This window comes from Sus scrofa, chromosome 9 (genome assembly GCF_000003025.6).
Source record: "Sus scrofa isolate TJ Tabasco breed Duroc chromosome 9, Sscrofa11.1, whole genome shotgun sequence".
Lineage (NCBI taxonomy): Eukaryota > Metazoa > Chordata > Mammalia > Artiodactyla > Suidae > Sus > Sus scrofa.
Window position 1 is genome coordinate 47,342,209 of NC_010451.4, and position 21,889 is coordinate 47,364,097.

General features: G+C 55.1%; 1 protein-coding gene across 1 annotated transcript; it reads left to right on the forward strand.

The window, feature by feature from the left end:
* Nucleotides 2,708-21,560, forward strand: OAF (out at first homolog). The gene is given in 5 exon segments (XM_003129954.5): nt 2,708-3,510; nt 17,173-17,307; nt 18,482-18,503; nt 18,506-18,661; nt 20,516-21,560. Coding segments are annotated over 5 exon segments (852 nt in total). The 5' UTR covers nt 2,708-3,237; the 3' UTR covers nt 20,782-21,560.

A 21,889-nucleotide genomic window follows, 5' to 3' on the forward strand; every position in this document is an offset into this window, starting at 1 on the left:
GGTCTGGCGGCCTCATGTTTGAGTCTCAGCTGGCTCCCCTGCTTGTGTGACCCTGGGTATGTTCCTTAACCTCTGGAAGCCTTGGTTTCCTAGTCAGTAAAAAGAGGCTAAGAATAGAACCTGCTTTGGAGGGTTGCCATGAAAATTAAATAAGATGATACATGTAAAGTGTTTGGCACAGAACTTGGACATGGTAAGAATATAATGAATGGTAGCTGCTGTGATCATTGTTATTGTTGGAGTTCAGAGGAGGAAAAGAACAGTTTCGTCCTGGATCTTGAAGAGTTCATCAGGTGAAATCAGAAGGAAGGCATAGGACGGAGGTGGAGCTCTCAACCACAGTGGAGGAAGACTTCAAATTCTCCATATTAAAAGAAGAATCTAGGAGTTCCTGTCGTGGTGCAGTGGTTAACGAATCTGACCAGGAACCATGAGGTTTCGGGTTCGATCCCTGCCCTTGCTCGGTGGGTTAAGGATCCAGCGTTGCAGTGAGCTGTGGTGTAGGTTGCAGACGCAGCTGGGATCCCAAGTTGCTGTGGCTCTGGCGTAGGCCAGCGGCTCTAGCTCCGATTCGACCCCTAGCCTGGGAACCTCCATATGCCATGGGAGCAGCCCTAGAAAAAGGCAAAAAGACAAAAAAAAAAAAAAAAAAAAAAAAAAAAAGAAGAAGAAGAAGAATCTGATTTGATCTGTGGTTGAGGAACAGCAAAAGGACAAACATGAAGATGTTAAAAAAGGACTTCAAAATCATAGAATGTGGGGAAGGAAAGTAAGAACATCTAGACTTTTTTTTTTTTTAATAATGTGTCTAATTTGATCTGTGGTTGACACAAGAAGGACGTTCCTTATGGGGAAAAGGTGGCAGAAAGAGACGAGGTCTTCTACCCTTGTTTCCAAACCCAGAACTGAAGAGAGACAAAGAGCCTTAGACATCTCAAAGAGAAACTGGACACACAGGGCTTCTTTGCTGGCTTACTTCTTCTGGGATCTCATGGCGGTGAAGAAGAAGGGGCCTGGGAATACAGCTGAGGGCAGGGCTGATGATGGATCGGGGCGGGGGGGGGGGGTCAGGACCTGAAAGAGAGGAAGTGAGGAAATGTGGGTGAGGCCCTAATGACTCACGTGGGAAGACCTAGCTTTAAGGCTGGATCGAGCTGAGTGTCCTGTGAGGCCCTTGGTGAGACACTGGGCATCTCTCTTCTTCGGCCCTGCCAGCTCAGGGTGGGAGGCCCTAGGGAGCAGTCTTTGTGCTAATCCAGTGTTCTCTGACAGCCTGCCTCATCTCCCTAATGGGAAGATAAACTCCTTAGAGGTCCTTAGAGGATGTTTTCCTAGGAAAGATGCTGTTTGTTTTAGATCAACTAAGCTTAACCCTCTGTCAAGCACCAGCTATCCACTCCTGATATCAAGCCACACCAGTCATTTGTTTAAAATGCCAATTTTCAGCTCTTTTTCCTAGGGAGTCTGATTGACTAGATTTAGGAATCCAGGTATCTGTGTTTTTAACAAGTACCCAGGTGATTTTTTTGATAAGGCAAACTTGGAAAACACTGAATGAGATAATCTCTTGAATCCCTTTCAGTTTTAAATTTAGGCAGCAAAGTGTAGTAAGAAGAGCCCTGGGTTAGTAGTAAGGAGGTGGGTTCTGGGCCCTACGCTGCAGTTCAAGGGCATCTGGCTCTGCTGTCGGTACCCTCACAGTACCTGGGTGCCTGGAGACCTGTTGTCATCTTTGGTCCTAAAAAGAACCCTGGGCTGGGGAAAACCTAGATGAGAAGGAGACTGCAGTACCTAGGAAGGTATTCACCAGCTGTGATCCAGATCTCAGAAAGAATAGGGGGACCCAGAATAAACGGAAGTGAAACAGACCTACAGTGAAACAGACCTACATCAGAGAACAACAGGTTCCGAGCATCCCCTGGGGCTTTCTCTTCAGAAGAATTTTGTAGGTCTCCGCAACTCCCACTATACCCAGGGGGACACTTAGGCCTAAAGGAATTTTTTTTTTTTTTTTTTTTTTTTTTAGTTTGCCCAAAGGACACAACTAATCTGAGAAAGTAGGAATCCCGATTCCTCCTGCCTTCACCCAGTTCACTGTTGGGTGCGTGGCCAGGCAGTCATATTTTCATGGCGCTTGTGGGAGCGTCTTTGATGGTCAAGCACATCCTGAGTCTCTGGACAGTCTCCAGAATGGGTTGGAATCTAACATTTCCCTGAAATTTCCTCAGCCTGTTACTGGGAGGGAGAATGGGAGTCTGAGGAGGTGGGCAGGACTGAGGAAGGGTCTTGAACAGGGGAAGGAGGACGCCTGGAGACTGGACAGAAAAGAAAAGCTTCCCAGGGGCTCACAGAGCACGGGCGCTTTGAGGGCCATGTCCAGAGACATGGCCTGACCGATCAAGTTTTCACACCTGATGGATGTCAACACATCCATCCCCAGCCCCGGGCAGAACCCCAGCCCCTCTCTCCCGACCTAAGGCAGTCAAAAGGCTGAGTGCGAGGTGAGGTTTGATTTTTGCAGAAGGTTTGTAGAAATTCGCTGTGTCAGAGAAACTAAAAGACCAAACAAAACCCCTGAAACACCAAGCCCGATTCTTTCATCCACGTGGCACAAGAAGCAGCCAAAAAAAGGGGGCGGGGAAGAGTCACCCGTCCCGCCCCTGCTTGGAGGAAGGGATTTGCCAGAAGAGTCTACTCCTGAGCGGGCCTGGTCGCTGCAGGGGCAAGGCGGGGGAGGGAGGGCGATTGAGAAACCCCGGTTCCCACAAAGCGGCCGCGCGCCCGTCCCCTCGGCCCGCTCCGCCCCGCCCCTGGCCGCAGGCACAGGGAGTCGCCGCGGGCCCTTTAAGGGCCGAGAGGTGCGCGGTCTCTTTAAGGCAGGTCCTGGTGGTTTCTGTTTTCTGAAGGAAGTGACGGGGGGTGGGATTGAATGAAAAGTGCAAAACAGAGTCTCAGAGCGCAGGAGTCGGGGGCCCCGGGAGCCGCAGCGCGGGGCCGTGGAGGGGGCGGACTGGTTTCAGGAGCGCGGTGTCCGGCTCGGAGCCGCCGGGGGGCGCGCGGCGGAGCGTAGCCCACGTGCGTCGGCGCCACGTCGCGGGAGCCCAGCGGCTGAGCCCCCCGGGGAGCCGCGCCCGCGCGCCCCAAACTAGCCTCCAAGTTCGGGCGAAGTTTGGTCCCGCCGCTCCGGGTACTGCGCGCGGCGCGCCGGGACCGCGAGGGCGGCGGCGGTCCCCGGGGATGCGCCCTCCCGGCCGCCGCGGGGTCCCCCCGGTACCCCCTGCGCTGCTGCTGCTGCTGTTGCCGCTGCTCGTGGTGCTGCTGGGGGCGCCGCGCGGCGTGGGCGCGGGGACCGGGGCGAGCGTGCCTGCGGAGCTGCGGGTCCGCGTGCGGCTGCCCGACGGCCAGGTGACCGAGGAGAGCCTGCAGGCGGACAGCGACGCCGACAGCATCAGCCTGGAGCTGCGCAAGCCCGACGGCACTCTTGTTTCCTTCACCGCCGACTTCAAGAAGGTGAGGCACCCTCGCTCGCCCTGGGGGCACCTGAAAGTCTGACCGCCCTGGGGGCCAGGTCGCACCGAGGCCTGCAGACGGAAGACTGGGCCAGGAGAGGGACGCGACTTTGCCAAGGTCACGCCGGGCTCTTCCCTACATCTCTTTGACTCGCTCCCCTGCGTCCAGACCCAGCCCTTCATTCTCTCTGAACCCCTCAGCTGCCCCTCCGTCTCAGCTCTCCAGCCTTTCACCTCTTTGCCCTGGGTGCCCAGGCTCCCACACCAGCTCCCCACTTCCTCTTCCAGCCCTCCCAGAGCCCTCCAGGTGCTGACCTTCCTACAAAAGAATCAATGTTGATAACCCCAGTTCCCTTTTTTGGAGTAATTTCCTCGTGCTCTTAACAGGGAAAAATCCTGGGACAGGCGGCTGAGGTCCAGGGTTCTTGCTATGTGATCTAGGGCAAGTCTCTTTCCTTCTCTGAGCAGTTTTTCTCACCTCTGTACATAACAAGGAGGCAGCTCATGCCCCGCAGCCCTAACATCTTGAAGTCTAGGAACCACTTATCCTTGGGCTGGGGAAGGGGAGGGTTCTAGGCAGAGCTGCTTGTCCCTTGTCCCTCCCAGGCTGAGAAGAAGCTACCTCTCCTCTTTGGCCTGGAAGTCTGGGAAACTTTCAGCAGAGGACCTGGGGAGAGGCCCCAGATGAGGTCCCCATGCTCTGGGAGAGGGGCCACTGCTCCCTCTGCATGACAGAGGACTAGCCATCCCCCACGTTTTGGGCCGGATTGCAGAAAGAGGGGTAGAGACCAGCTTCTCCCCGGTGTGGGTGTGGATGTCTATGTTGTGGAGAGAACCAGGGGTGGGCTTGGCCCCCAAGATTGGGGCGGGATAGAGAGTGGAGGTGCAGGGGGGTTTATGGGAAATGGGCCTGGAAGGGCAGTGAGTGACTAACGGTGACCCAGCAGCAGGAATCCTCGAGGAAATGAGTGTGGGTGAGGCGTAGGTGTTCAAAAGGAGTGAGGCTCCGGATCACTTGAAGTCCCCCTCCCCAAGTCCCTATCCTATAAAAGGAGGCCTCCTGAGGTTGTGTCTTGGGGGAGTTGGAGAGGTGAGGCCAATCAGATAGCGGGACACCTAGGGCTGTTGCCTCTCTCCTTCCGATTAGAGTCTGGAAGCTTAAGTGGAGTGGGGGGTAGAGTTTGGGGAGTCAGCTAGGGACCCAGCAAAATTGCCATAGATAGCATTGGGGGCAGTGATCTGTGGACTGTGTGGACAGTGGAGATGGGACTTGATGGATGATCTGTCCCAGAACTGTTGAGCTGTCGCTGACAAGGGGTGCAGGTAGCTTCGGGTGGAGGGAGGGCAGTTGAGTGTCACAATTGGGAGGCCTTTTCGGTCCATCCTTCCTCAGCAGGCCCAAGCTAGGTTCTCAGGTTCAGGTAGGGACAGGTGAGTTTGTGTGTGGAGAGAGGGAAGCTGACAGGGCCAGAGCACCTCTGGCCTCCCCGCTAAACTCCAGAGTTTTGTCAAGTCTGTTCTTTTCCTGGAAAACCCAGACACCCAAATACTGGCTGGACATCTGCCCCTCCCCTCCCCTCCTCAGGCAGGGATCTAACCCTCCCCTCTAACCTTCCATGGAAGCCCCTTGTCCTTGAGAGTGAGCCTCAGGCCAGCCTGAGTCTTGCACCTTGCTGCCCACTGCCCATTTTTCTGTGGCTGTGCTGGAACCCTAGAGAGACTGGCCCATCCCTGTTACCTCTCCAGCAGCCAAGGCTGTGGCCAAGAGTCAACCAGTGGGGCTCGGCTTTTATAGCCTCTAGCTGCAGCATGAAGGATTTAATTGCTCTACCCTGAGGGCAAGGGGAGGGGAGAGCCTGAGTAGCAGAGGGGTGGAGACCTGGGATCCCGGCCGAGAGTAGAGTGGGGGGCTGACTGCCCAGTTAAAGAATCTATTCACAGCTGATTGTAAGAGCCTCCTTTTAATCCCCTGCAAGCAGTTCAAACTTCCACCGGGTTCCAAAGTCTGCTTTTCAGGTTAGCCTCTGACCCAGAAGGTGGCATTTCACACCCGCCCCTGGCATCTCCAATTTCACCAGCAAGGGAGGGAATTGGGAGTGAGAGGCACAGAAAGGGAACCAGCTTTCCAAGGTCCCCTCCAACTCGGGTTTTCTCAGCTATCGTGGAGCGGGGTGGAGTTGGGGAAGGCTAGGGGTAAGGCAGAATAGCCTTTATCCCCGCCCGGATCCACTGTCTACTTTGGCCAAAGCAGCTTTTATAAGGAATCCTTCTGGGGTGGGTCACCTCTCTCGTTGCCTGCCCAGTCCTCAAGTTCTCTGCCTTTGGCAGATTTCCATGAGAAGCTTCTATCTAGAAGTAATGACTTTTCCTGTAGGAAAAAGTCCTGGACTTAGTGTTTCTTTTGTTTCGTGTACCACATCCATTGGGGGGATTTGGGAACAGCCCCTCGTCCACTTGGAATTAGCAACATTGGCTGTTTTACCACCTTTGGGAGGCAGTCCAGACTGAAATTAGACAGACCTGGTTTAACCCTGCGCAAGCTACTGGATCTCTCCAAGCCTTCATTTCTTCCTCTGTAAAATGGGGGTAATAATGGTGCCAACCCCATGGGCAGTGTGAGACCAAAACGGGGTAACGCGTGTGAAATACCCACTGTGTGTCGGCCGCTGTACTAAGTGCTCCAGAAAGCCATTAACTTTCATAACTGTGGTTCATGTCCTATTTCAGCCTGGACCCTCCCTACTAACTAGGCTCGGGCTCCGAGAGGTTGAATGGCAGACCCAAAGTCACAGAGAAAGTCATCACTGAGCCTGGAAGAGCCTTCTTCCCTCATCTTAATCTTCTCTTTGAAGCTCCATATGTTATTCGGGGTTCTCCCGCAGAACAGAGATAATAGGCTAGACGTATAGATTTTATGATGACGCTCACACGATTCTGGAGACTGAGACGTCTCACAATCTGCCATCTGCAAGCTAGAGGCCCAGGAAAGCCAGCGTAGTCCCAGCCTGAGTCCCAAGGCCTGGGAAGCAGGAGCGTTGATGTCCGAGGGCAGTAGACGGATGTCCTGGCTCAGGCAGAGAGCACGTTTGCCCTTCCTCCACCTTTTTTGTTCTGTTCACCGCAAACAACAAATTGGCTGATGCCCACCTACTTTGGTGGGAATCTACTTGGCCTACAGCTACCAGTGCTGATGTCTTCTCGAGACACCCTCACAGACACACCCAGAAATGATGTTTTATCAGCTATGTGGACATCCCTTAGCCAGTGAAACTGACCCGTAAAATTAACTATCACGTTCCAGAATTGCTGGCCAGCCCCTCAATAGCGGGCAGCCATGCCTGTCCTGCCAGTCTGCTGGATGCAACACAGCCCTCTGTCTAGCTGATCTCAGCCCCAGCCCCTCTCCCCACCCCTCCTGCCCTTGCCTCTGCCTGCCCGGAAATGGGGCTCTAAGATGGCCTGGCCCTCCCCACACCGCCACGCTGGACATGAAGCCAGTGAAGCAGTAAGAGTAACCAGCCTGCTGTAGGACACAGAGCCTGGAGCCCAGGCAAGGATTACCTACTCCACAAGCAGCTTGGAGCCATCACATCATCATGTATTACTGTAAGCCCTGCCCAAAGGCTGCTGACTCTCAGGCAGATCGAGTCGGTGCCCTAGCTCCGTGGCTCCCAGACTTTGCTGCACATTTGGGAAGCTTTAGAAAACCCCAGTGCCTAGGCTGCACTCCGTACCAGCTAAGTCAGAATGTGTAAGGATGAGAACCAGGCAGCAGTGTTGTTTTGGTTTGGTTTTTTGGCCACATCTGTGGCATGTGGAAGTTAGACCAGGGATCAAACCTGCGCCATAGCAGCGACCCGGGCTGCTGCGGTGCCAATGCTGGATCCTTAACCTACTGCACCACAAGGGAACTCCAGACAGCAGTATTTTTAAAGAGCCCCTGGGAGGTCCCTTCATGGCTCAGTCGTTAATGCACCTGACTGGGATCCATGGGGCTGCAGGTTCGACCCCTGGACATTGCCATGAGCTGTGGTGTAAAAGTTGCAGATGCGGCTTGGATCCCACGTTTCTGTGGCTGTGGTGTAGGCCGGCAGCTGTAGCTCCGATTCAACCCTAGCCTGGGAACCTCCATATGCTGCAGGTGTAGCCCTAAAGTAAATAAATAAATTTAAAAAAAGAAAAAAAAAAAAAAAAAAAAAGAGCCCCTGGTGATTCCTGGGCAGCAAAGTGGGAAGGCATAGCTGTTTCAGAGAAGGAGGGTCTTGGCAGAGGGACCCCTTTAGACTGTTAAATGAGGATAGAGGCCAAACTCAGTCACTTAGTTGAAATCCGTCATTCTACCCACAATAATGCTGATGCCTTTTAAGCAGCGAATAGACTCGAGGCCTGATTCTGCCTGCCCTCAGCACAAGAACTCTGATTCCTTATGCTCTTCTTACCGGCCATACTTTTCTTTATAATCCAGATCCCATATAGGTAATCATACCCAGAGTACATATTCACTGGGCATATCTCATAGTGGGCATGGCACCATCCCTGGCTTTTGGTCCGACAGCCCTCTTGATCCCCCGCCCCCAAGCTGCTGTCCCTGTCCACATTCTCTTTCCCTTCTCTCCGCCAGGGCGAGTGTCCCAAACCTGTGGCGGGGATGAGTCATACAGCTGGTGGTTTGGTGCTGACCGGATGGGGAGGGTGTGGCCGAAAGATAAGAGAAAGGGAAAGTCACATGCAGCTTGATTGGGGTTGAGGGGGGGTGGTCGCGACTGCAACGGGAGCACAGAGAAAGGAGCCACAGACCCCAAACATGTGGAGAGAGGGGGGTGTGAAGGGCCTCAGGCTGGAGCCAGGATAAAGGGAGACAGATGACAAGGTGGGTTAGCTTGAGGTCACTCCGAGGGACATGCACCCTGCCCGGGGCACCCATGGGTGAGTGGGAGCCAGAGGAAGGAGCAGTCCAGAGGACACCAGCATCTCTGCCTGGGGGCTCCTAGTCTTAGTGGGGGGAGCAGTTGCAGGCTGTGAGAGGCAGTCACCAAGGATGTGGAATGTGCCAGTGGCCTTGTTGCTGCCTGGGGCTGTTTATTCTAACAGGATATCACATCATGCAGATGTGAGACAGGATGAGCTTTTAGGGTGCAGTCTCCCCCTGCCCTGTCTGATTTGAGGGAGAGGCATGTGATGAAGAGGATGTCTTCTGGGGAAACAGAGGGCAGTAGAGGTGCCTTCAGGAGAGGCCCAGACCTTTTTGGGGTCCAGGGCATCTCCTCATGGGAGTTGATGAGGGGTCAGCAGAAGGAATGACCCAGCTCAGGTCCGTGGTCCCTCGGACCTAATAGCGGACTCTTGGGAATCAGCAGCCCTGCCCCCGGGGCCTGGCCAGCCTCTCCATGCCTGCCTGCCTATGTCCAGATGGAGTCCTAGAAAAAGATCTCAGGTGGGCCAGTGAAAGCTGTCACCTGGACAAGTGAGTGGCCAGTTGGGAAGAAGGGGAGAGGCAGAGTGAGGTTCTTCCTACAAGGCAAGGGACAGAGAGGTGGAGGTGGTGGTAGAAAAACAGACCAGGCTTGAGATAAGAATCACATATACCTGGGCCTCGCGCATCCAGTAGTCACTGCAGTCACACTGTGGCAGTTTTCACACGCCCGGCCGCACTTGATCCTCACGGTAAATTATGTCAAATGGCAGATCTTGCTTCCATTTTGCAGATGCGCAAACTGAGGCTCAGGGCTAAGAAGTGACTTGGACAAGATCAATAGCTATTGGGACCCACTGATCTTTCCACTATATTCTGACTGCCTCTGCTTCTGTGGCATATAAACGGGGCTCTTTCCAGAACGCTGAAGAAACCCGAATAGGGCAGGGAAAAAAGCCTCGGTGCAGAGAAACAAGTCTACAGGTAATCCTTCCTCTACAAACTTGGTCTGGGCCCTGCCCCCTCCAAGCTCACCCCCCACCCAGTGAATTTTCCCAGCTTTGTGCCTGAGGCGCTCCCTTTTCCCCTCCCACCCTGGCCTCTGGAGAGATGAGGGGTGGGGGTGAGGGGACCATTTTTAAAAGACCTCAGAGATACCACTAAGTACTAACTGTACAATCCCGTGCCCTTTCCCAGCTCTGTGACTTGACAAATCACTTAACCTCTCTGCACCCCAGGCTCAAACGAGACACAAACACAACAGGGACAGCAGTGCGATGCTTGCAGGCGTGTTGTGAGAAGTGAGAGGCCTTAGCGAAGAAGTGGAGGCTGGCAGAGGCGTGTGAGAAGTGAAATCGCAGTTGCAGCCAGGCCCCCGCCCTCCTTCCTCCCGCTGTTAAGCAGATTGTTCCTGCTCTAGGGACCAAAGCACTATTAAGACTCCTGTCCCATCCTTTCAGTTGGCAAGCAGTGCAGTGGCGGCCACTGGGGGTTCCGATGAAGGGCAGGGAGCCAAGAGGGCACTGGGGCTGGGAACGCGGGTGAGAGAGAAGTCTGGGGAGCCCCATCTCAGGAGCCCTGAGTCAGCAGGACATTGAGGCACAGTTGATCCACATAAAGCCCCACATTGTTCCTGGGGCAGTTAGGACAGTGGTGACCTTTGGGATTTGGCTGACAGAGCACTGGGGGCACGGGGGGCGGCGGGGGGGGGGGCACTGCCCCCAGCTGGTGGTTACACTAATGCCCCGTAACAAGAAGCCTCTGTCTGGGCCTAGCCCTGAGGGTCTGCAGGCATCTCCTGGTGGGGGCAGCCTCCGTCCCTGGGCACTGCCTGGAATGTGCTTGGCCTGGCTTCGGGTTCACTGCATTCACCGCTGTTCCTGCTGGAGGAGACTGGGCAGAGCGGCCAAGGTGCTCCTGAGCTGGCCCTGGGGCAGCCAGCGTGGGGTTAGAAGGGCCTTGGTTCCTGGCTGCCCCTCCAGGTCGATCCTTCAGCTCCCCAACCCAGGGAAGCTGGCCCCTTCTCGAGCCGCAGAGCAGCCCCAGCCAGGAGCAGAGCGATAAATATTTGGGTTGGCTCAGCCTGGGCCTCAGAATCACGCACTCCAGTGTGAAAGGAAGGAGACCGAGATGGCAGAGGACATGCCCAGGAGACAGTGCCAGCCATCCAAGGGCAAGGAGGAGAGGGGAGCAGGTGCTCCATGGGGACCCTGGAGAGACGGTCTCTAGCCCGCTGTACAGCTGCAGTGGCACAGAGGCGGGCTGGGAGAGGGGCTTTGAGGGAAGGGCGGCTCTGCCGTCCAGGCCTCTGTTTCTGGTTGCGCTGCCGTGGACGGCTGGGCCAGCAGCAGTGTCTGAGAAAGCTTTACTGCCCCTGCCCATGGTGGGCTTTCTGGAAAGGGGGGCTCGGAGGGCAGAGGGGGAGGGCAGATGGGCCAGGGGCTGAGAATTGCATAGGAGAGGCTGCCTACTAGGGGCGTGGGTGCCTGGAGGCAGGTCAGTGTCACAGGGTGTGTGAAGGCTTGGGTGATGGGAGGTGGAGGGTGACTCGCCATGGGTAAGACTTTGGGGGAATTCAGGGAAGCGGGAGAGACAGTTGGGGAGAAGGTAGGCTTGAGACCGGCTGGGAGGGATTTGTGTCATGTGACTGGGAGGAAGCGGGTGAGGCGCAGGCTCCTCAGGAGGCCATGAGGGAGGAGCCATGCCCACAGGAGCCACGGTGTGAGGGAGAAGGGACTACGCAGCTGAGCCACAGGGTGAGCCCTGGGGTGGGGTGGGGGGCTGGGGGCTGCCAGGTTGGGGTGGGGGAGATTGTTCAAGAATCAACACATTGGGAGTTCCCGTCATGGCTCAGCGGTTAACGAACCCACCTGTGATTCCTGAGGACGTGGGTTCAATCCCTGGCCTCGCTCAGTAGGTTAAGATCTGGCATTGCCGTGAGTTGTGGTGTAGGTTGCAGACACGGCTCGGATCCTGCGTGGCTGTGGCTGTGGCTCCGATTAGACCCCTAGCCTGGGAACCTCCATATGCCGTGGGTGAGACCCTAAAAAGACAAAAGAAAGAAAAAAAAAAAAGCGTCAACACATTTGGGTGAACAGTTATGACCATGTGGCCTGTGAATGGGTGAAGGCGGCTGTACACCTGCCTGTGCAGCTCTGATTCGACTTGGCTGCAACGTAAAACCCCACAGCGGCTGAAGCAAGGGAGAAGTTTATTTCCCTTTTTCAGTCGTATCTGAGGCTAGAAGTCGCAGTCTGGCTGGCGTGACAGCACCACGATCGTCAGCGCTGTGATGGGCGGTGGCCTCGTCTGCAGGGTTGCCTCCCACCCCCAGCATTTAGCTTTCCCTGGCGCCTCTCACCAGGAAGGCAGCATCAAGGGCCTGACACGGGGTGCCTGCTCTTGGAAGTGCAGCGGGCTGCCCCCTGCTTTATCCAGAGCAGCTTTATCTCTGTGAGACACAGAGGCTCTCAAGCAGCGTGGCAGGGACTGGACACAGAGAAGAATAGACTCTCTGGACTGGGGCTCGGGGGACGCTTGGAAGAGCGTAAAGATCACAGGATTGAGTCAGGAGATCTCGGCTCCTGGGCCTGGCTCTGCAACTGTTTGACCTATGAAGGTCACGTCCCCTGCAGGAACCTCAGTGAAGCATGAACTAAATGATCCCCTAAACCTTCTAGAAGCCAAAATCGCAGCCGTAGGACTACCAGCCCTCAGAAGCTCAGTTATGAGGAAGCCCAAGAAGCCCTCTTGCTGGAGGTGAAAATAAGATACTCTCCCAGCCTCAAGGAGTTGAGTCTGGATGAGAAGACAAGTGGAAAGATCACTGCCGACACAGTGGGATTTGTGCTGTGGAGGGTAGGGGTTGGACCTGGCCAACTGTGCAGGAGGGCGGGTGAGGGCAGAGGTAATAGATGCGTTTGAACTGATACCCGAAAGATGATGGACAGAAGGAGACAGGGCATCACTGGCTGAGGCATCAACTCATGCAAGGGTGCATGGCCTCACTCATTCTGAGATCTGCCATCTCTTTTGGTTCTATGCTCAGAGTTGTTGGCAAAAACTGGATGCCAGCCTCTGGGGAGTATATTTTATGGTGAGGACAAAAGGAGCCTTGGAAAGACATTAGGCCGATAGTATGACAGTAGCATGGAGGGGCGGGCAGAGAGGTGGGTGGGGTGGGGACATTAACAGACCTTCCCACCTCTCCATCTTCTGTAAATCCCTCTCTCTTTGCTAGAAAGCCCCTCATCCTTTGAGTGTCCAGAACCCACTGAAACATCCTTCACTTTAAGAAGTCGTCCCTTGGAGTTCCCATTGTGGCTCAGTGGTTAATGAATCCAACTAGGAACCATGGGATTGTGGGTTCTATCCCTGGCCTCGCTCAGTGGGCTAAGGATGGGTGTTGCTGTGAGCTGTGGTGTAGGTCACAGACACGGCTCAGATCCCGCTTTGCTGTGGCTGTGGCATAGGCCAGTGGTTGCAGCTCCGATTAGACCCCTAGCCTGAGAACCTCCATATGCTGCAGTTGTGGCCCTAGAAAAGACAAAAAAAAAAAAAAAAAAAAAGAAGTCGTCCCTCCCTCCACCCCTCCCAGTTCCATCCCCATGAGACAAAAGCACTCCCTCCTGCATCCTTTGCCCTCTAGCTTTTAGCATAAACTTCAACCCTAGGCCTTATCAGGGTACACTGACTTCAGCCTCCTCTATGAGCCCTGGAAGACAGGGGCCTTGGCCTTGGCCATGCCCATTCTCCTGCCTCCCTGCCCACTCGTGTCATGCAGGCCCTATGCCAGGTGATGCTCTTCAGTGCTCTCCCCCTGACTGGCTGGTGACATGCAGGCCTCAGTGGAGCCACCCAACTTCCCTGGGTCTCAGGAGCATCTCTCTGGGAGAAAAATCTTTACACCTGCCTGTGGAGGCCAGGGCTTGCAATAATAATGGAAAAACTTGAGAGTCCAGCACACTCAGTCCTGAGACCTTTCACTCATTTTTCCTCCCAGCAGTCCCTTGAGGTCTTGTTAGTTGTACTCATGTTACACGTGTGGGCACGGAAGTGCAGAGAGGTGAAAGAAATCCTCCAGGCTTATGCGGCTCCTATCAGCAGAGCCAGGATTTGAACGCGGGCAGCACGGGCTCCAGCGCCTTTGCTCTTAACTGCCATGTTCTCAGAGAACTTACCTTCAAACCACACACAAAAGAGGTGTCCTGTTGTGGCTCAGCAGGTTGAGAACCTGACATCTATGAGGATGCAGGTTCGATCCCTGGCCTCGCTCAGTGGGTTAACGACCCAGCATAGCTGTAGGTCGTAGATGCGGCTTGGATCTGGCATTGCTGTGGCTGTGGGGTAGGCCGGCAGCTGCAGCTCCGATTCGACCCCTAGCCTGGGAACCTCCATATGCCACAGGAAGTGCCCATCTTGGGAACCTGAGCCTGGGCCCTGGACCTGGGGAGCCTGCCATGGGCTTTTCTCCGGCTGTGTCATCTACCTTGGGCATCAGGCCACGTTCGGGTGGATCATCCCAGGGCAAGGAGAAAACACAGGGCCAGACTTCCATCTGGCCTGGGCTTAACATCTGACCCGATGTTCCCCAAAGCAGGGGGACCTCTTCCCGTGCCTTGCCCTCTGTGCTGGAGGGAAGGGGGGCCCTAGAACCTCAGTAGTGAGTCTGAGATGTAGGGAGTAGACAGTGAGAGGGACACTGTTCAGGATGATGGAACCAAAGAGATCCGAGCTTCTGGCTGCCCTCCGCCTCCCAGGGCTCAGCACATGGAATGTGGTTTTCTGGAGACATGGGATTAAGAAGGTTGGAGAATTCAGAGCTTATGGACGCCCTGGGCAGGGCAGGCAGGCGAGTTAAAAGGGAGGTCCTGCGCCGTCTTACCCTCATGTTTGTGTCAGAGGCTCTTGTCTGTTATTCGCATGGAATGGGAGCTGCCACACTCCCGGGGCAGGTCTGCAGGGGCACACAGACCACCGCCGACAGGCACAGCTGGAAGAGGGCTCTGCCGCTCACCAGCTGTGTGGCCACACTCCCTCTCTGGGCCTGAGCTTCAGTTTCTTTAACTGGGCATCAACGGCATCAGACTCATTGATCTAGGAAGCAGTTGTGCACCGTGGTTGCAAGAGCTTGGAGTTTGGAGTCAGACCGCCTAGATTAAAATTCCGGCTACATTTCCTCTTTGTCCCATGACCTTGAGCAAGTTATCTGCTCCAAACTCGGTAACAATCACAGTTCCAACCTCCTGTTGTTGTGAAGATTTTGAACGGGACGGTACATCCTTTTTGACTCATGGTAACAATGACTTGTCCTTTCCAATTATAATCTTCAATAACTTTGTCCCACACAAATAGGAGATACAGAGGAAATCTATCTCTTCCGAAAACACTCATCCCCTCTCTTCACCCCCATCCCAGTTCCCATTTCAGTAGCATTTTCTCGTGGTCATTGATACTGTTATTTAATAGAGAGGCAGGGGGAAAAACTCCCCCAGATTTCTTTCGCCCCTCGGTCTGGTCTAAAAGTTTAAATGCTTCCTCCTGCTAATGGTGCACGAATGACGCCCAAGCGGTGAGGGCAGCCTTCAGACCACTGGCTATGGCACGAGCCTGTTGTATTGGAGAAGAAGCTGTGAATATTCCAGATGGCATTCTTCTAAAGCGTCATGGCTGAAAATACCCGGGAGGTGGCTTCTGGATCCTGCCTGGGGGTCCTGCCAGGGACATCCGCCTGACTCAGCCCCAGGACGGGAAGTCTGGTATCAGGTCTCACCTGGCAGGAATCGAGCCTGGAGCAGGAAATGCCCAAGTGTACCAGCCTCCCGTCTCCTCAGCTGACCCCAGGGAGTGGAAGGGTGGATGGTCCAGGCTGGCGGGGCAGGGAGATCCCAGCCTCGTGGCCTGGGGAATGGATTTCCTGATGGGAGGAAGCTGAGGTTCCCCGAGCTCTGATTCACCTTCCTTGTGAGTCTGGGACCATGAGGAGCCTAATGGAACCTTGGTCACCAGCTCAGCCCGTCTCTTCTACTTCGGTATTGGTGGGCAATCTCCCCATAGCCTCACACACCGCCGTGTTCTAGGGATCACTTACAGAGACAGGAGGTAGGGATATGTCCTCGTGGAGTCCAGGGATTCCCAAAGGGCATAGGGATTTGTGGGATGGCGGTTATGACTCACTAGGGTCAGATCACTTGGAACTTTTTCTGGTCACCTGCAGCTACAGCAATGGCCATGGCCAGCAACACTGAGCCCTCGCTCTGGGCAGACATCCTGCTGGGCCTCCCTCCACACTAACACATTTAATCCTCATCATAATCCTACCTGGTACATGCATCTTCAGCCCCATTTTACAAACGAGGCTTAGAGGTGGAGTTCCCTGGTGGCTCAGAGGGTTAAGGATCTGGTGGTGGTACTGCTGTGAGGCAGGTTCAATCCCTGGCCTGGGAACTTCTGCATATCACAGGCACGGCTGAAAGCGAAGAACAAAAAATAAAAAAAACAAGTCTTAGGGAAGCTGGGAGATGGGTCTGGATGTTGGCTAATACAATGCAGACTTGGAGTGGAACCCTGAGCACCTCACTGCCTGTACCAGCATCCAAGGGGGACTCGCAGGCCCTGTTCTCAGAGCATCTCACTCTGGCACATGGACAGAATGCTCAGTGTTAGGGGTGCTCAAGGGCTGAGGCCAGGGCAGGGCGCCGAACTGGCCGCTGAAGGATACATAACTACCCCGAGCTGTAGACCCTCCAGGCGCCAAAGGATGCGTAGCTACCCCGGGCTGTAGACTCTCCCAGCCGGTGCGAGACCACGGGGGTTCCTGGAGGGGAACCACCCCTGTGGCCTGGGGCCCTTCCAGGCAGGGGTGTCTTGACAGATTTAGCCTGCTTCTGACTGAGACCCGCTGACTTCTCACTGGGGGCTGTCAGCCAAGGCACAGGGAGCATCTCAGGTGCGCAGGGTTCCAGCAGCCAGACTGAGAAGGAGACCCCATCACACAGCCCCTCTCCTTCCTCCTGCCCCCTTCACACAGTGAGTCAGTAACACGAAGGAGACCTTGGCCTGTGGGTAACCCCGAGGGGAAAGGGGAAGTGAGAGGAGGGGGAGGGGGAGCCATCCCAGCTCTATGGCCAGAAGAATGCAGCTGTGTCTGCCCTTAACCCCAGCCTGGCCCCCACTTCCATCTGAGATGCAGGTGCAGAAGCCTGGCTGACCAGAAGCACCTGGGCATATTCTCCCCAAACCTACTGAACGGGGAAGTCAGCGAGAAAAACTCGGAATCTAAAAAAATATACTTCTGTAAACTCTGTAAAAAACTCTGTACTTGTAAAAAAATGCGGCGCCTCCCGCATGATGCCATAGTCAGGTGGTTGTAGGGGCCCTGATTCACCCTGATCAGGGTCACACAGGGATGCCACTGCGAGGAAGCACCAGCAGGGAATGAGCCGGGTGCCAAAAGGGGGCTTCCTTTCCCAAGGTGAAGTTCTGTACTTTTCAGTGGTTTTGTTTTGAAAAGCTTTCTAGCGGCTCACTATGTGAATTTTCCAGAAGGCTTTGGAACATCTGGGGTGTGTCCTTTTAAGTCATGGGTTTAAGTGGGAAAGATTCAAATTCCCAGGCCAGCAGGAGGGAGGCTATTATAGGACAGTGGCAGGCCTGCGTCCTCTCTAGGGCCTGAGCTGAGCACTGGGTGGGCTGGTGAGGAGGCCTCACCCCTGCCACCTGGTCCCCATCCTCCTGCTCTTTCCCCATCAGAATGTGAAGATCTTCCGAGCGTTGATCCTGGGGGAGCTGGAAAAGGGGCAGAGTCAGTTCCAGGCCCTCTGCTTTGTCACCCGGCTGCAGCACAATGAGATCATTCCCAGTGAGGCCATGGCCAAGCTCCGACAGGTGAGTGCCCATCCCAGGCCTGCTCTGGGGCCCCCATCCCTGCAACCAGACCCCCAGCTCCAGAGCCAGCCTGACTCTGACCCCTGTCCTTGACTGCCACCCCCAGCCTCCGTCTCCCACCCAGCCCCTGACTCACCGATGCTCTTATCCCCGACAGTCCTGAACCCCCGATTGAGCCCCAGGCTAAACCTGACCTCTAGTCTGCACTGACCCCCAATTCCCCGATTCCTCCAGTCCCCTCATCTCAGCCCCTCCCCATTTATAATGGAGGAGCAAGTCAGATTAGCCTTCTAGCCCAGCGCCACCACTCGTCACTTAGGTGATGTTGGACAAGTCACCTCACCTTCAAAGCCCCTATTTCCTTACTGAGAGATGGGTTACGGTGAGAATTAAATGGAGGAGTCACCATTGTAGCTCAGCGGAAGTGAATCTGACTAGCGTCCATGAGGATGCAGGTTCAATCCCTGGCCTCATTCAGTGGGTTAAGGATCTGGCATTGCCGTGAACGCTGGTATAGGTCTCAGACAGGGCTCGGACCCCTCTCGCTGTGGCTATGGCATAGGCCGGCAGCTGTAGCTCTGATTCGACCCCTAGCCTGGGAACCTCCACATGCCGTGGGTGCAGTCCTAAAAGATTAAAAAAAGAAGAAGAATTAAATGGGCTGGTACATGTTCAGTATTCAGGCAGCACTTGAAACCCTCAGCCTGATGCCCGGGCTCAAGTTCCTTCCCGGACCCCAGGCCTCTCCCCAGCCACATCTAAGGTCCCTAAACTATGCAGCAGGACCTGTCCCAGGCCCCTCCCTTTTGCCTGCTTTTTCCAGAGAGACCCAGTTCCCTGGATGTTGGAAGGTACGGGACCCCAGAGGTCATTGACCCTGGGACAGCTTGCCTGGCCTGCCCACCTCCAATGCTCCCGGCCAGCAACATGTCAGAATTGTCCCCCAGGCCCCAGAGGTCAGCCCAGTTGGCTGGCTGAAAGGCTTGACTGTGCCCTGGGTATGTTTCTCCGACAGTCGGAGGGGGCCTGGGTGCTCCTTGACTGTCACCCTGCAGATGGCCCCAGGGACCTGAAAGCAAGCAGCCTTGGGTTTGTGTGACTCTCAGGGAGCAGGGAGAGAATGGGCAGGGAGCCTTCTGAGGCCACGTGGGAATAACTCCTTTCCTCCACACAGAAAAATCCACGGGCAGTGCGGCAGGCGAGGAGGTACGGGGCCTGGAGTATCTGCACATGGACATCGCTGTGAACTTCAGCCAGGGGGGCCTGCTGAGCCCCCACCTCCGCAACGTGTGTGCCGAAGCCGCCGATGCCATCTACACTCGCCAGGAGGATGTCCAGTTCTGGCTGGAGCAAGGTCGGCTGGGGACTGCGCACTGCTGTATCGTCTCAAATACGATGGGGACCCATGAGGAGATATGGGAGTTCGAGGGAGGGACCTCTAAACCCAGCTGGGACGGATCAGGGAAGGCTTCCTAGAGGAAGTGGCACCTGTGCGGCTCTTTGGTGAGAAGAGTCAGCCAGATGAAAGGGACCAGTTTCAGGTACGGAAACCCAGAACCGTGACTCTGCCAGGCCCCGTGGAGCAGATTCCCAGACAACTCTCAGCACATGTCTGCCTTAGTGAGAACACAGATGGGACCTTCTGTCGTAGGACATGGGCCCAGGAACCGGGATCCAGATGGGGCCCACAGATGCCCATTCCCACCCGCGACCTCTGCTGCCACCTCTCAGAAACCTGCTCCTCCTTCCCTTCACACATCTTTGGTGCCAGCGCCTCTGTGCCAGATCCTTGAGAACAACTCCCATCTTTGCATGGTCCCCATCTTTCCGGCCTAACAGACCTCACTGTTGGCCCATCTCCTGTCACCTTTCCCAGGACTGTCCTCAGGTCTTCTCTGGAGAGGGGACAGGGAACCAAGCATTTCCCTTCTGTGTTTTGGCAGCACCTCGAACAGTGCTGTATACCCTGAGGTGATGCACATATTGACTCTAAGGGCTAAGTTTTGTACATCTCATCTTTAACGCATCAGAGTTTCCCTTTCCAAGAACAAAAATGCTATTTCAAAGAAAAACAAAAATAGTTCCCGTTGTGGCTCAGCAGTTAACGAACACAACTAGCATCCATGAGGACATGGGCTCAGATCCTCAGCCTCGCTCAGTGGGTTGAGGATCTGGCCTTGCTGTGAGCTGTGGTTAGGTCGCAGACATGGCTCAGATCCCGTGTGGCTGTGGCGTAGGCTGGCGGCCACACTCCAATTGGACCCCTAGCCTGGGAACCTCCGTATGCCATGGGTGCGGCCTTAGAAAAAGACAAAAAGACAAAGAGTCAAAAAAAGAAAAAAAGAAAGAAAGAAAAACAAAAATAAAAGTTCCAAGAAAAAGAGCTGTCACCATTCTGACTCCAGGCCCCTGGTCCTTCTGCCCAGCTGGCTGGGCTCAAGAGAAATGCCTGCCCCTCTCCTGGCAGCTCTGGATTTGGAAATCCTAGTAGAGCTGTGGTCATGCCCTCCTCACACACCCCTCCCCAGTGGGCTGTACCCCAAAGTGCAGGCCAAATACTGTCCTCTAGAGGCTGGTCCCTCCCATGGCCACTAAGCTGAGCCTGAAGCCGTTTAACTGCTCTGTCCACCAGCATGCCTCATTCGCACACTCCATGCACCCTGTGCCCTGGCCACCTTGACCTCCCCAGCTGGCCCTCTTCAGATACCAACTCCTTTTTTTTTTTTTTTTTTTCTTTTTTTGGCCTCTCTGAGGCATGTGGAGTTTCTGGGCTAAGGATCAGATCTGAGCCGCAGTTGCAGCAACACCAGATCCTTTAACCCACTGTGCCAGGCCAAGGATCAAGCCTGCATCCCAGCGCTGCAGAGATAGCACCAATCCCAGTGTGTCACAGCGGGAACTCTGATACACCGCCTTTGAGAAGCTTCCCTTGATTTCTTACTTCCCACGCCTCTATGTGATGTGTTTAGGGCAGTAGCGTGGACATCGAAGGCCTTGAAGTCAGACAGACCTTGGGTCCAGTCCTGTCTCCCCAACTTACTGGGTGACCTCAGCCAGATCTAAGGAACCTAAAACTGCTCTGGGCCAGTTTTCTCGTCTGTCAACCAGGGATGCTAACCCTTAGCTCAGGGGATGCTGGGATGCCTGGAGGGGCCATGCAAGAAGCCCCCTCCCAACAGCCCTCTCTGACCTCTGCCTTCTCCCGCAGGTGTGGACAGCTCCGTGTTTGAAGCTCTGCCCCAGGCCTCAGAGCAGGTGTCGCTGCCTCGCTGTGGACAGGTTGGGGACCGTGGGAAGCCCTGCCTCTGCCACTATGGCCTGAGCCTGGCCTGGTACCCCTGCATGCTCAAGTACTGCCACAGCCGTGACCGCCCAGCACCCTACAAGTGTGGCATCCGCAGCTGTCAGAAGAGCTACAGCTTCAGCTTCTCCGTGCCCCAGAGGCAGTTGTGCCTCTGGGATGAGGACCCCTAGCTGGGCTGGGGAGAGGGGTGGTCCCTGAGGCCACTGCTCTGGGCCCACCGCTCCTCCCCCAGCCGGAGGGGATGGCCAGCCACGACCGCGGCCTCATTGCTCGTTCTTCCTTTCCCCTAATCCCTGAGCCTCTGGCCACCTCACCCGTGACTGTGAAAAGGGATGTGGCACAGCAGGGGTTAACTCATGAAGGCAGCCCCCACTCCCACCCTGTGCCTTGCTTGGGGACAGAAAGAGAAGGGCCGTCTTCAAGCTTGCCCCCTTCCCCCCTTAAGCTCCCGTGAAGTGTTCTCTTTCAAGCAACCAAAATGTGATGGCTTGTGACTCTCCTATTTAATTTAATTCTTGGAAGGTTTAGACCCTGAAAGGTGTCTATGCCTGTTCCACCCACCTCCCCCCATACAAAGCCCTTCCCCATCCTCCGGAAGGAGGGGGCCCATTCTGCACCTTCCCACTCATCGCCCCAGAGAGGGGGCTGGCAGGGACGATGCCACAGCCCCTACGCCGGATCTCACTGCGTTCTTCTCACTCATGGCCTCTGGGGCTGCCCAGGGCCCAGCCGGGGGCCGCCTGCCCTGAGACAGACCACATGTGCCTTTCCACAGACTTGGACTTCGCCGAGGGCGAAGGTGCCTGTTTCCCCTCTAAACAAATATTTTTGTAAGGTTCTGGGACAGAGAGTGAGCATGAAGTATGAGGAAAACTTGAATTCCAGATTTTTAATGCAAAGTATTTATCATTTGTACCAGAAATAAAAGTTTAAATTTTTATTTGACTGAGCGCTCTGGACTCAAGAGTTCTGAGCGAACTTTTGACCAATGCTGCCACCTGGTGTCAGGAGACGTGTCCCTGTATTTGGTTGATGACCAATCTTGTGACAACTTCTAAAGCACCTATTACATGCTCAGCCGCTGTGTGATGGCGAGAGGATGTAGATGGGGGCGGGTATTACCAGCAAAGGATGCGACAAAACTTGTGCATTTAAGAAGACGAGGCGTTCCCATCGTGGCGCAGTGGTTAACGAATTCGACTAGGAACCATGAGGTTGTGGGTTCGATCCCTGGCCTTGCTCAATGGATTACAGATCTGGTATTGCCGTGAGCTGCGG